Here is a 13,538-nt window from a genome sequence, read left to right on the forward strand (position 1 = left end):
TGCGGAGCACGCTGTGATCACCGAGTCAACGAGATTCGGATGATCACCGATCCGAGTAAGGGGCCGGTCCTGGCCCCTTACCATGTAATCAGCTGTCAGCCAATGACAGCTGATCACATGATCAAAACAAAAGCTTGATGATCGTTTTATTTTTCTCCTTACGCTAACAGCAGAGGAAAAAAAAAGCTGATCACCGGCTAATCTGAAAGGGACATTGGTCCCAATGTTGTGAGATCAGCACTTCATTTCTTTTTAGCACGTGGGTTTATTACTATTAACACTCACTGCTACACTTGAGTTTCTATTCTGGTACACACCACGTTTATGGAAATGCATTTATTTGTTTATGCATTTTTACATTTTTTCTCTCTAAACAAGAACTTTATTGCACATCAGATATGCCATGCCATCTCTGAATTTCCTTTATTTTTTTGAATATATACCTGCTTAATTATGTTACCTGATACTTCTGCTTAGTACCAGTGAGGCCACTGCCACTGGTTACCACATATTCTCTAGTGTGATCTTATTTGAGTTTTTTTCTGTACAGCACACCACTATCCCCTTATCCTTTCATTCTTTATGGGTTCAGATATTTCCCTCAGTGCGTGCAGCAGTACGTTAGCTAGTATTCTTTGAGTTGGCGCAGGAATACCTTCTTTTATTATCTAGTACATAGGTTGCCATTATCTTTATACACTTGTAAGTCTAGATAGTAGATGCTCTGTTTGCTTCAACTTCCCGTGAAGGTTATCCCATAAATATTTTGGTTAATTTCATCAAAAAATTCCTATAACTCATCTTCAGTATTATAATGATATCGTCAATGTACCTACGATACAGATTAAGATTTACTCTTCTTAAGCCCCATACACACTATCAGTTTTTCTGATGAGTTTTTCCTTTAGATTTACCAAAACCATATAATATGAGGTCAAACCTTAGGAATTTCAATTTGTATGCAATCAGACAGGCCCTTCTACTACATGGTTTTGGTAAATCTGAAGGAAAAAGTCTGCAGAAAATCTGATAGTGTGTATGGGGCTTTACACTATATATCTGTTCTTCTTCCCACCTGTTTAGGAACAATTTTTCTACGCTAGTTCCCCTTTTTATAGCATGGTAATTTCTTGTGTTTTTTATATTTGTTGCTGTACAGGGAGGGTTCTATGTGTAAGTAAAAAGAAGAATGAATCACAGAAAATAGATTACATTGATGGTGGGGGGAATTAGTTGAGAGTATGGCATGGGGTTTGGATATAAGCAGTATTGGGTGAAAATTCATGCCTGGATGAGGAATTAAGGAATGCTATTCTCTAGATATTCTAATGTTCAGCATCACTTATATGGTGAGAAGTCATCAACTGAAATTGATCTGGACTAGGGAAGCCTTGTCTTTTAACATAACCATCATTTTTGCTGTGATCATTTTTCAAGTAACCTAGATTTACCTCTGGACAAAAAGGAAGGGGTTGGTCCATGGTTATGCTCTACAGTGTGTTTTGCTAATCAATCAGATTTCTTTTTTAATTTCCTATTAAACTGAAGTCAACTTTTAAGCCTTGTTGACATTCATGCAGTGAAGTCTATGGGTCAGTCATGGTTTACACAAATCTCCTGCAGCAGGAAAAAGCACTTCCAAAAGTGGAATTTCAGCTTTAAGCATTCCCCGCTCCCTTACGTGCCACATTTGACATGTAATTTCTTTTGGGGGGGAGTGGGTACCTGTTTTTTACAGGTACTTCCTGTCCCACTTTCTTCTTCCATCTTATGGCCCCCAGGTGACCCTTCCTCTCCCCCTAGATGGCCCCTCCCTCTCTGCAATCTTCTGGGACACATCACCGAGATTAAATGAGAAGGGGGGACCATGCTAAAAGCAGGTCCTCCAACAAGAGCAGAAAGAGGGTGGGAAGAAGAAAAAAGTCTGCTACACATAAGAAAAGGGTCAAAGGTCCACATGGAGTTGACTTTGTTAGTGAGGACTTGAACTGAACAGCCCCACTCAATGATGGCCTAAAGCTACCAATGCTAGATATCTGCCAATATGCCTCTGGACAAGGTTTGCAGACTGACTGGCCTTACTGACAAAGTCTGTATTCAGAGAGAGGGCCACATCAAAGGATGTGCCATGACTCTGAACCAGGATAGCACTCTGTGGCTTGAGTGGGTAGAACTTTGGTATGGATTTTTTTCTTACAGTCCTGCTGAGGGAACTAAAATTAATATGTTGGTCTAACAGTGAAATGAATTTAGGAATTTATTTTCTAACTACGACATGGATGGAAAACACGGTAGTATGTAAAAGGAAAAAAAAAGCAGTTTACTACCACCATAAAATATTCAGTAGTTAGAACCAGGTCTTTGAAAGCATTCAGTAGTCTTTTGATATTTACACTCCTTTATATCCTTTACACACACATATATATATCTTATAGATCACATGTACTCTTTCGAATGAAAGGGATTATCAACAATGACTATAAAAGACAGAAGAGTCATATTCTGAAGATTCCAGCGGCGGCTATAGCTCTGCAAGATAACAAAGATCAGCTACAATAGAGTACGTACTGGCAAGTATTATAAATGTATTTTAAAAGACTATATTTGCTTTTAACCACTTCAGCTCCGGAAGAATTTACCTCCTCATGATCAGGCCATTTTTTGGTGATAATTTAACCACTTCCCGACCAGCGCACGACGATGTACGTCGACAGAATGGCACAGGCAGGCATATTGGCGTACAGGTACGTCCAATATTCAATGCCGCCCTGCCATCGGGTCGGGACCCCCGTGAGTCCGGTCACGGGACCCGCGGACTCGATCGCCGCGGGCATCCCCGCGATTGTCTCACGGAGCGGCCGAATGGAGGAAATGCTGAGTAAACAGCATTTCTCCATTCTGCCTAGCAACTAGTGACGCTGATCTCTGCTCTATGTGATTGGAGCAGAGATCAGTGTTCACTAAATGAAAGCCCAACCCCCCCCACAGTTAGTAACACACCCCTAGGAACACTTAACCCCTACACTGCCACCCACTGGTTAACCCCTTCACTGCCAGTGTCATTTACACAGGAATCACTGCATTTATATAGCAGTGATTACTGTATAAATGACAATGGTCCCAAAAATGTGTCAAAAATGTCCGATGGGTCCCCCACAATGTCGCAGTCACAATAAAAATCGCTGATCGCCGCCATTACTAGTAAAAAATAAAAATAAAATTATTAATAAAAATGCTATAAAACTATCCCTATTTTGTAAACGCTATAACTTTTGCGCAAACCAATCAATAATCGCTTATTGCGATTTTTTTACCAAAAATATGTAGAAGAATACGTATCGGCCTAAACTGAGGGAAAAAAATGTTTTTTATATATTTTTGGGGGATATTTATTATAACAAAAAGTAAAAAATAATGCGTTTTTTTCAAAATTGTCGCTCTATTTTTGTTTATAGCGCAAAAAATAAAAACCGCAGGGGTGATCAAATACCACCAAATTGTCAGTTAAAGCGACGCAGTGCCGAATCGCAAAAAGTGGTCTGGTCTTTGACCAGAAAATTGGTCTGAAAGTGGTTAACTGGCAATTGTGCGGTCATGCAATGCTGTATGCAAACAAAATTTTTATATATTTTTTTCACACAAATAAAGCTTTCTTTTGATCACCACTGCGTTTTGTTTTTTTGCTATATAAATGAAAAAAAATCTAAAAATTTAAAAAACTATTTTTTTTTTACTTTATGCTATAAAACATATCCAATAATACAATTTAAAAAACCTAATTTCTTCATAAACATAGCTCAAAATGTATTCTGCAACATGTCTTTGTAAAAAGAAAATCCCAATAAGCGTATATTGATTGTTTTGCGTGAAAGTTATAGCGTCCGCAAACAATGGTATACAGTGCCTTGCGAAAGTATTCAGCCCCCTTGAACTTTTCAACCTTTTGCCACATTTCAGGCTTCAAACATAAAGATATAAAATTTTTATTTTTTGTGAAGAATCACCAACAAGTGAGATACAATTGTGAAGTGGAACAAAATCTATTGGATTTTTGAAACTTTTTTAACTAATAAAAAAATGAAAAGTGGGGCGTGCAAAATTATTCGGCCCCCTTGCGTTAATACTTTGTAGAGCCACCTTTTGCTGCGATTACAGCTGCAAGTTGCTTGGGGTATGTCTCTATCAGTTTTGCACATCGAGAGACTGAAATACTTGCCCATTCTTCCTTACAAAATAGCTCGAGCCCTGTGAGGTTGGATGGAGAGCGTTTGTGAACAGCAGTTTTCAGCTCTTTCCACAGATTCTCGATTGGATTCAGGTCTGGACTTTGACTTGGCCATTCTAACACCTGGATACGTTTATTTGTGAACCATTCCTTTGTAGATTTTGCTGTATGTTTGGGATCATTGTCTTGTTGGAAGATAAATCTCCGTCCCAGTTTCAGGTCTTTTGCAGACTCCAACAGGTTTTCATCCAAAATGGTCCTGTATTTGGCTGCATCCATCTTCCCCTCAATTTTAACCATCTTCCCTGTCCCTGCTGAAGAAAAGCAGGCCCAAACCATGATGCTGCCACCACCATGTTTGACAGTGGGGATGGTGTGTTGAGGGTGATGAGCTGTGTTGCTTTTACGCCAAACATATCGTTTTGCATTGTGGGCAAAAAGTTCGATTTTGGTTTCATCTGACCAGAGCACCTTCTTCCACATGTTTGGTGTGTCTCCCAGGTGGCTTGTGGCAAACTTTAGATGAGACTTTTTATGGATATCTTTGAGAAATGGCTTTCTTCTTGCCACTCTTCCATAAAGGCCAGATTTGGGCAGTGTACGACTGTGTTAGGACCTGGGCTTGAACCTGGGACCTCTGGTGTGTCTAGCAGTGACTCTGCTTGCTGAGCCACCTGGAATGCTGGACAGCTCCTTGGATGATTCCTTGAATGATCTTGTCTTGGATCTTGTCTTGAATCTTGTTTGCCTTGAACCTTGGACCCTTTCCTCCTCCCATGAACTTCCTGATTTAAGCCATGTCTCTGCACTTCCTGGTTGCCAGAATATTGTGCCTTCACCAGCCAATATCTTGCTCCTATCTCTCCTGCTGCCGACCGTATCCTCGCTACAATTCGTTACCGACATTTGGCTTGTTCCTGTACTACGCTTCTGCTGATTCCCAACCTGCAACTATTTGTTACCGACTTTTGGCTTGTTTCTCAACTACGCTTCTGCTTGATCCCTACCTGCTATATCTGCTACCAGACCCCCGGCTTGCTCACCTCCTGGTGGGGCTATCCTGAGGACCGCGACCTGGCACTAACACGCAGCCAAGCCCATCTCCACCTTTGGTAGATCTGGTGAATACCGGTTAGTGCTTAGACCCCGCACCTCAGGTAAACCCGTGTCATCAGCCAGGGTGACCTGTGTGAATATCTGCTCTGCTGCTATAGCTACTGGCCTCTGAGCCTGACTTCAGATCTGGACAGACTGATTGTTGTCCTATGGACAGACTCTCCCACCTCAGCTGTAGTTCTCTGCAGTTCATCCAGAGTGATCATGGGCCTCTTGGCTGCATCTCTGATCAGTCTTCTCTTTGTCTGAGCTGAAAGTTTAGAGGGACGGCCAGGTCTTGGTAGATTTGCAGTGGTCTGATACTCCTTGCATTTGAAAATGATCGCTTGCACAGTGCTCCTTGGGATGTTTAAAGCTTGGGAAATCTTTTTGTATCCAAATCCGGCTTTAAACTTCTCCACAACAGTATTACGGACCTGCCTGGTGTGTTCCTTGGTCTTCATGATGTTCTCTGCGCTTTCAACAGAACCCTGAGACTATCACAGAGCAGGTGCATTTATACAGAGACTTGATTACACACAGGTGGATTCTATTTATCACCATCAGTCATTTAGGACAACATTGGATCATTCAGAGATCCTCGCTGAACTTCTGGAGTGAGTTTGCTGCACTGAAAGTATAGGGGCCGAATAATTTTGCACGCACCACTTTTCAGTTTTTTATTTGCTAAAAACGTTTAAAATATCCAATAGATTTTGTTCCACTTCACAATTGTGTTCCACTTGTTGGTGATTCTTCACAAAAAAATAAAATTTTATATCTTTATGTTTGAAGCCTGAAATGTGGCAAAAGGTTGAAAAGTTCAAGGGGGCCGAATACTTTCGCAAGGCACTGTAGATACTAGAATATTTATTTATTTACTTTTCTCTAGTAATGGTAATGATAAGATAATTATAGTAGGACTGTGATATTGTGGTGGACTAACTGACACTGAGTGGGAACTGACTGACACTGACTTCTCCAGTGACACTAATACAGTGATCAGTGCTAATATGCACTGTCCCAGTACTAATGACACTGGATAGAAATGGGTAAACATCTGGGGCAATCAAAGAGTTAACTGTGTGCCTAGCAAGTGTTTATGTATTGACTGTGTCCTGTTTTACTCAGGAATGTGACGGTTTTTATTCTCTGCTTTGCAGGGAGACAAAAACCGACACATCCCTGCTGTCAGTAGAGAGATCTGTGTTGCTGACATACAGAGATCTCTCTCCTGTCATCCACTCCACTGATTGGTGGGGCCAGGCCATGTACCATTGGCTGAAAACCTGCTGATCATGGGTTGGCAGTTGTGTATACACATACCCCCTACCCGGAAATGAAGGATCACACAGCGAGTCTGCACTGTAGCAGTAAAACAGATAAAAAAGAAAATAGAAAGTGAGGACATAAATGTTATTTGTAGTATATCATATAAAAAAGCCAGTGACAATGCTGGTTCCTTCCATAGTAAAACATGAAGAATGCACTGAGAAAAGAATCAGGATATTCATCTCACAGGAGAAATCCTAACGTTACAATTAGGTTGGAGTGAGGATCTTCCCTCTGGGAAAAACAAATTGCCCCAAGCTAGAAAAACAAACAGTGTAGGCTGGAGTATTGTTTAACCACTTGCCGACCAGCCGCCTCAGTTGTACTGCGGCAGAATAGCATGGCTGGGCGAAACAACATTATGTAATGTTGCTTCACCCTGTGGCCACTAGCGGCGCCCACTACTCACCTATGGAGCCGATGCGATTGCCCCTGGTGGTCGCGATCACCGCCGGGCTCCCGCGATCACTCGTGGTACAACGAGAACCGGGATCTCTGAGGGGAGAAGAGTATGAGCAGCCATCTGCCATATCCCCTTCAAGTCCCATCCTCCCCTTCAATTAGAACACACACTATGGAACACAATTAACCCCTTGATCACCCCCTAGTGTTAACCCCTTCCCTGCCAGTGACATTTTTACACTAATCAATGCATTTTTATAGCACTGATCGCTGTATAAATGCCAATGGTCCCAAAAATGTGTCAAAATTGTCCGACGTGTCCGCCATATTGTCGCAGTCCCGATAAAAATTGCAGATCGCCGCCATTACTAGTAAACAAAAAAATAATAATAAAAATGCCATAAAACGATTCCCTATTTTGTAGATGATATAACTTTTGCGCAAACCAATAAATGTTTATTGCAATTTTTTTTACCAAAAATATGTAGAAGAATACATATTGGCCTAAACTGAGGAAAAAAATATTTTTTTAATATATTTTTGGGGGATATTTATTATAGCAAAAAGTAAAAAATATTAAGTTTTTTTTTCTTCAAAACTGTCGCTCTTTTTTTGTTTATAGCGCAAAAAATAAAAATCGCAGAGGTGATCAAATACCACAAAAAGAAAGCTCTATTTGTAGGGAAAAAAGGACGCCAATTTTGTTTGGGTGCAACATTGCATGACCGCGCAACTGTTGGTTAAAGCGACGCAGTGCCAAATCGCAAAAAGTGCTCTGGTCAGGAAGGGGGTAAAATCTTCCGGGGCTGAAGCATTTAATCAGGGGAAGTGCATCCCTACCCAAAAGTATTGCTAAAGCACTGATAAAATGTATGTGTAGAAAGAAAAATATAACATGATAACCAAAACAATCTACCAGGCCCAGCATTATTTAAGTGGAATAATTGTTCTTGCAGGAAAAATAACACAATTAAAATGAGTTTACAGAAGTAGAACTAAAATGTCCTTTGTGATTCTTCTGAGAAAGTCTAAAATAGGATTAACTTGTAAAGCTATGTGTAGCTCCAGGCCAATTTAAAGAACTGTTATCAATTGTTGCATATGGCTGAGCCAGAGATAATTTCAGCAATATTTATTTTATTACTTTTTTTGAGTAATGGTTTTTGCTTGGATGTATATTGTAGTTTCTTTAGTTACAGTGGGGAAAAAAAAAGTAAATGTTTTTTTTCCCTTTAATCTTAAAAAATAAAGATTTTTTTCTTTAACGCTTAACCCCAAGAAAAATTTTACTTGAAGTTTTGGATAGACTGGATAAAGGTCAGTTTGTTTTCTACTGCAGTCTGTGTCCCTTCCCCCGAGATTTCTTTCCACTTCCTGTCCCCCTGTCACAAGGGCAGGAAATGAGGGAAAGTCTCTACAGCAGAGACACTGACAGAAGGAAAAAACAAGATTTTTGTACTTTTGTCCATTGAAGGACACAGGAATACAATAATTCTCAGACATTTCAGTTGTAGTGTTGCCTACAGGTGGGTGGGACACTGGAAAACAAAAAACATTAAACCAGCCCCTGTATAACCCAATACCCAATATAAGGACAATGGCACAGACCAGTGTGTCAATGGACAAAAGTATAAAAGTAAAATCAGTACAAATGAGTGGTGGGTAATAACCAATGAGAGATTGAACAGATGTGGAAATTATATAACAAAGTGTATTTGAAGTGATCAACACAGGAAGGATAGATGAATTTAAGGTCAAGAAAATATGAAAATTACCACAACCCAGGGGAAAGGCATTAATGATCAACCTATTGCTCCAAAACAGGATAGGTAATCGCCAGTAAAAGGAAACTGCTACCTGAAGAGTGATGGGCCAAAAAATGTCAAGGACAAAAAATAATGCACCGTAAAGAAAACTGGTGGAATGACAAACTACCAGAGCACCTTCCTCCATACATTTTGGGAGTCTCCCACATGCCTTTTCGCAAACTCAGAATGTGCCATTTTGCTATAAAGCCCAACTCTATGGAGCGTACGCCTAATTGTCGTCCTAAGTACAGATACTCCAGTCTCTGCTGTGGAACTCTGCAGCTCCTCCAGGGTAACCTTAGGTCTCTGTGCTGCCTCTCTGATTAATGCCCTCCTTGCCGGTCCGTGAGTTTTGGTGTGCGGCCATCTCTAGGCAGATTTGCTGTTCTTTCCATTTGGTTATGATAGATTTGATGGTGCTCCTAGGGATCATCAAAGATCTGGATATTTTTTTATAACCTAACCCTGACTTGTACTTCTACACAACATTGTCCCTTACTTGTTTGGAGAGTTCATTGGTGTTCATGGCAGTGTTTGGTTAGTGGTGCTTCTTGCTTAGGTGTTGCAGCCTCTGGGGCTTTTCAAAAAGGTGTGTATATGTAATGACAGATCATGTGACACTTAGATTGCACACAGGTGGGCATCATTTCACTAATTATGTGACTTCTGAAGGTAATTGGTTGCACCAGAGCTTGTTATGGACTTCATAACAAAGGGGGTGAATACATACACACATGCCAATTATCCGTTTTTAATTCATGACATGAAAAATAGTTTTATGCATATATTTTTCTAATTTCTTTCTAATTTTAATTCACCAACTTAGACTATTGTGTTGTGATCCATCACATATAATTCAGATTAAAAAAAAACATTGAACCAAAGTCTGTAATGTCACAAAATAGGTAAAAAGCCAGGGGGGGGGGGGTGAATACTTTTGCAAGGCACTGTATGTAAATTTTGTGGGGGTAGCTTAGTATTGGGTACGGCTGTGATCTCAGATTCAGCAACAGATGGTGTTGTAGGGAAATTAAGTGATCAAGTTTCTCTCAAAGGAAAGTAATAGATAATAAATAATGTAATTCTTCTTTTAGATTATTTGTTTTATATCATCACAAATAATTTAAAGAAATGGATCACACAAGATAATGCTTTAAAAAAAAAAAAAGGTAAAACCGATTTAAACTTTTTTACATTTTAGTTACTTTTGACAGGAGTCAAAGTTGGAGATCTTGGAGTCAAAGTCAAAGTTGGAGATCTTGTAAAATGTTTTTTCTTATGCATTGGTTGATAGTAAAAAGCAATCCTTTTAAACTGGTCACGAGGCAAGACAGGTGTCAGTCACAACTATAGAAATTCACGCTGGCTACAGACATAAATTGGTTGGAGTATAAGTTTACTAAAATATCTTTCTTATGTAAAATCTTTCGGAGAACAAGTATGATTGTTTTGGTCTGATATGCATTATGCATTGAGCAACCAACCACACCTTGCATTTTTGGATTTCTGCTGTGGAGGTTAAGGCTGGGTTCACACTAGCTGCGGTCACAGATTACAGCAGGGGTCCAGTGCATCCCTGTACACCATTTCAGGTGCGAATCAGGCCCGCACTTTTGGCTGAATTTGCACCTGAAATGGAGCTAAAGACGAACGGGACCCTTTTCCAGTGGGCGGCCCCGGAGCGGTGTGAACTGGCTTTATTGAGAACCAGAGTCTCCCGTCATGCAAATTGGATGTGGTGAAACAGGGAGTGATATACCATATGGTTATTTTGGCACACTGTATTTGTAAGTAATATTAGAAGGTTTTAAGGTTTTAACAAAGACATTAGGTTTTAAAAAAGACATAGTATATGCAAGCATTACTACATAACGAGAATAGTTATTTAGGAAATAAGCTTACCATTGGACCCATTTGAATGCTAAGTCTTTCTGTTGCAGATGAAAATACAGAAGATGTTTGATGCTTGTATGGCTCTTCATTTCTGTCTTTCACCTATGATAACAAATAGAAAATACATGAAAAAGTGTAATTAAAAAAATGTAGACATTACCACTTACCGCTAGGGTAAGGTAGTTCAAAAGAAAAATATTGCTTGTAAAGTGGAACTCCACTTTTGTTGAGAAAAAAAAACATTCCCCCCTGTGTGATCTATTTAAACTGTTTTAATCCCCACTGGGACATTGCAAGGATTATAACAACCTTTGTTGCAGATTCCTACCTTTTGTTATTCTGAAGAAATCCCTGTGTGTTCCTCTGTGCAGAGTGGGTCTAATGGGAGTGGTTTCATAATTATCTATCAGCTGTGCACCTGCTGATGAGTAAAGCTGATGGGCCTGCATCCCTTTAGATGTGTTCCTACAGGGAGTGTCTCACCAAAAATGACATTTTTGTTGCAAGTAATGCCTGAAATCTGACTTGCATCTTAGACAGACTTCTGGAAAAATTGGGGAGCCAATCACACAAGCAGGAAATTATGTTTCTGGGGGAGTAATCAGTACACATTCAGTTCACAGTGTACTCACAGTTCTCACAGCTCCATGTAGCCTTATTGCACTGCATTTACAGAAAATTACAGCGGCTGCAGATTGAAAAGGAAAGTTCATTTTTATGGCTTGTGTCACAATTGTATATGTTCATAGGCATGCGCAGCCTATTGCATTAGGGTGTGCACCCCAAAGCTCAAGCACACATGTGTGTACATATACATACATATATACATATATATATATATATATATATATATATATATATATATATATATATATATATATATATAGTCATGGCCGTATTGGAACAAAAGAAAAAAAGGGAGGAAAAAAAGAAAATTAGACATAATTTCACACAAAAATCCAAAAATGGGCTGGTCAAAATTCTTGACACCCTTTCAAAATTGTGGATAAATAAGCTTGTTTCAAGCATCTGATGCTCCTTTAAACTCACCTGGAAAGTAACAGTTGTGGGCAAAATAAAAATTACACCTGAAAGCAGATAAAAAGGAGAGAATATCACTTAAGCCCCGTACACACGACTGGACTTTTCAACATCAAAAGTCTGACGGAATGATTCCGGCAGACTATTCGATCGTGTGTGGGCTGCAACGGACTTTTGATTCGCAAAAGTCTGACAGACTTTAGAAATGGAACATGTTTCAAATTTTTCCGTAAGAACTCTGCCGGACCCAGTTCCTACCGAGAAATCCGCTCGTGTGTATGCTAGTCCGACGGACAAAAACCGACGCTAGGGCAGCTATTGGCTACTGGCTATGAACTTCCTTATTCGAGTCCAGTCGTACGTCATCACGTTCGAATCCGTCGGAGTTTGGTGTGATTGTGTGTGGCCAAGTCCGCTCATTTGGAAAGTCCATCGGAACTCTGTCAGAACTCCGGCAGAACTCCGTCAAAAGTCTGTCAGACATAAGTCTGGTCGTGTGTACGCGGCATAAGTCTTTGCATTGTGTGTCTGTGCGTACCACACTAAGCATGGACAAAAAAAAGAGGAGAAGAGAACTGTCTGAGAACTTGAGAACCAAAATTGTGGAAAAAATATCAACAATCTCAAGGTTACAAGTCCATCTCCAGAGATCTAGATTTGTCTTTTTCCACAGTGCGCAACTTATCAAGAAGTTTGCAACCCATGGTACTGTAGCTAATCTCTCTGGCGTGGACAGAAGAGAAAAATCGATGAAAGGTTGCAACGCAGGATAGTCCGGATGGTGGATAAGCAGCCCCACACAAGTTCCAAAGAAATTCAAGCTGTCCTGTAGGCTCAGGGAGCATCAGTGTCAGTGCAAACTATCCGTCGACATTTAACCACTTAAGGACTGCCTCATGCCGATAGACATTGGCACTAATGGCAGTGATTAGCAGCACTGATGGGCACTAATGAGCACTGATAGGCAGCACCGATGGGCATTTATAGGCAGCACTGATGGGCACTAATAGGTGGTACGGATGGGCACCGATTGGCAGCACACTGCACCGATAGGCAGCACTGATGGGCCATAATTGGCACCGATAGGTGGCACTAATAGGCAGCACTGGTTAGCACTGATAGGTAGCACTGATTGGCACTGATATGTGGCATTGGTTGGTACTAATTGACAGCACAGATAGGCACTGATAGGTAGCACTGATGGGCACTGGTGGCATTGGTTGGCACTGATAAGTGTCATTGGTTGGAACTGATAGGCAGCACAGATAGGCAGCCCTGATGGGCACTGATTGGCACTGATAAATGGCACTGATTGGAAGCACTGATTGGCACTGGCAGCACTGATGGGCACTGGCAGCACTGATGGGCACTGATAGGTGGCATTGGTTGGCACTGATTGACAGCACTGATTGGCATTGACAGGTGGTACTGATTGGCACTGACAGGTGGCACTGATAAGAAGTGCTGTTGGGCAATGATAGGTGGCACTGATTGAAAGCACTGATTGGCAGTCCTGATGGGCACTGATTGGCACTGATATTTGGCATTGTTTGGCACTGATTGGCAGCACTGATGGACACTGACAGGTGGCACTGATTGGCACTGATAGAGGAGAGCTGGGGTATCACATTGAGCAGTCAGGGAGTCAGTCAGCAGTACGTGACATTGTCATGTAATATAACTGCATGCAGAGACCAGCTGTCAAAATGTGTCGGTGATGTCGGGAATGGGCGGGACAGAAC

At 40.8% G+C, this 13,538-nt stretch overlaps 1 protein-coding gene across 1 annotated transcript in view; it reads right to left on the minus strand.

Annotated features, from left to right (window-relative positions):
* The window catches only part of STPG2 (sperm tail PG-rich repeat containing 2), a 980,631-nt gene that overhangs the window by 644,274 nt on the left and 322,819 nt on the right, over nt 1-13,538 (minus strand). The window contains exon 11 of the mRNA XM_077476582.1: nt 10,765-10,857. Within this exon, the coding sequence (XP_077332708.1) occupies nt 10,765-10,857 (93 nt within the window). The remainder of the gene's footprint in view (nt 1-10,764; nt 10,858-13,538) is intronic.

The sequence above is a fragment of the Lithobates pipiens genome, unplaced genomic scaffold, assembly GCF_037356315.1.
Source record: "Lithobates pipiens isolate NorthernLeopardFrog02 unplaced genomic scaffold, aLitPip1_a1.2 Scaffold_13, whole genome shotgun sequence".
In the NCBI taxonomy this organism is placed as follows: Eukaryota; Metazoa; Chordata; class Amphibia; order Anura; family Ranidae; genus Lithobates; species Lithobates pipiens.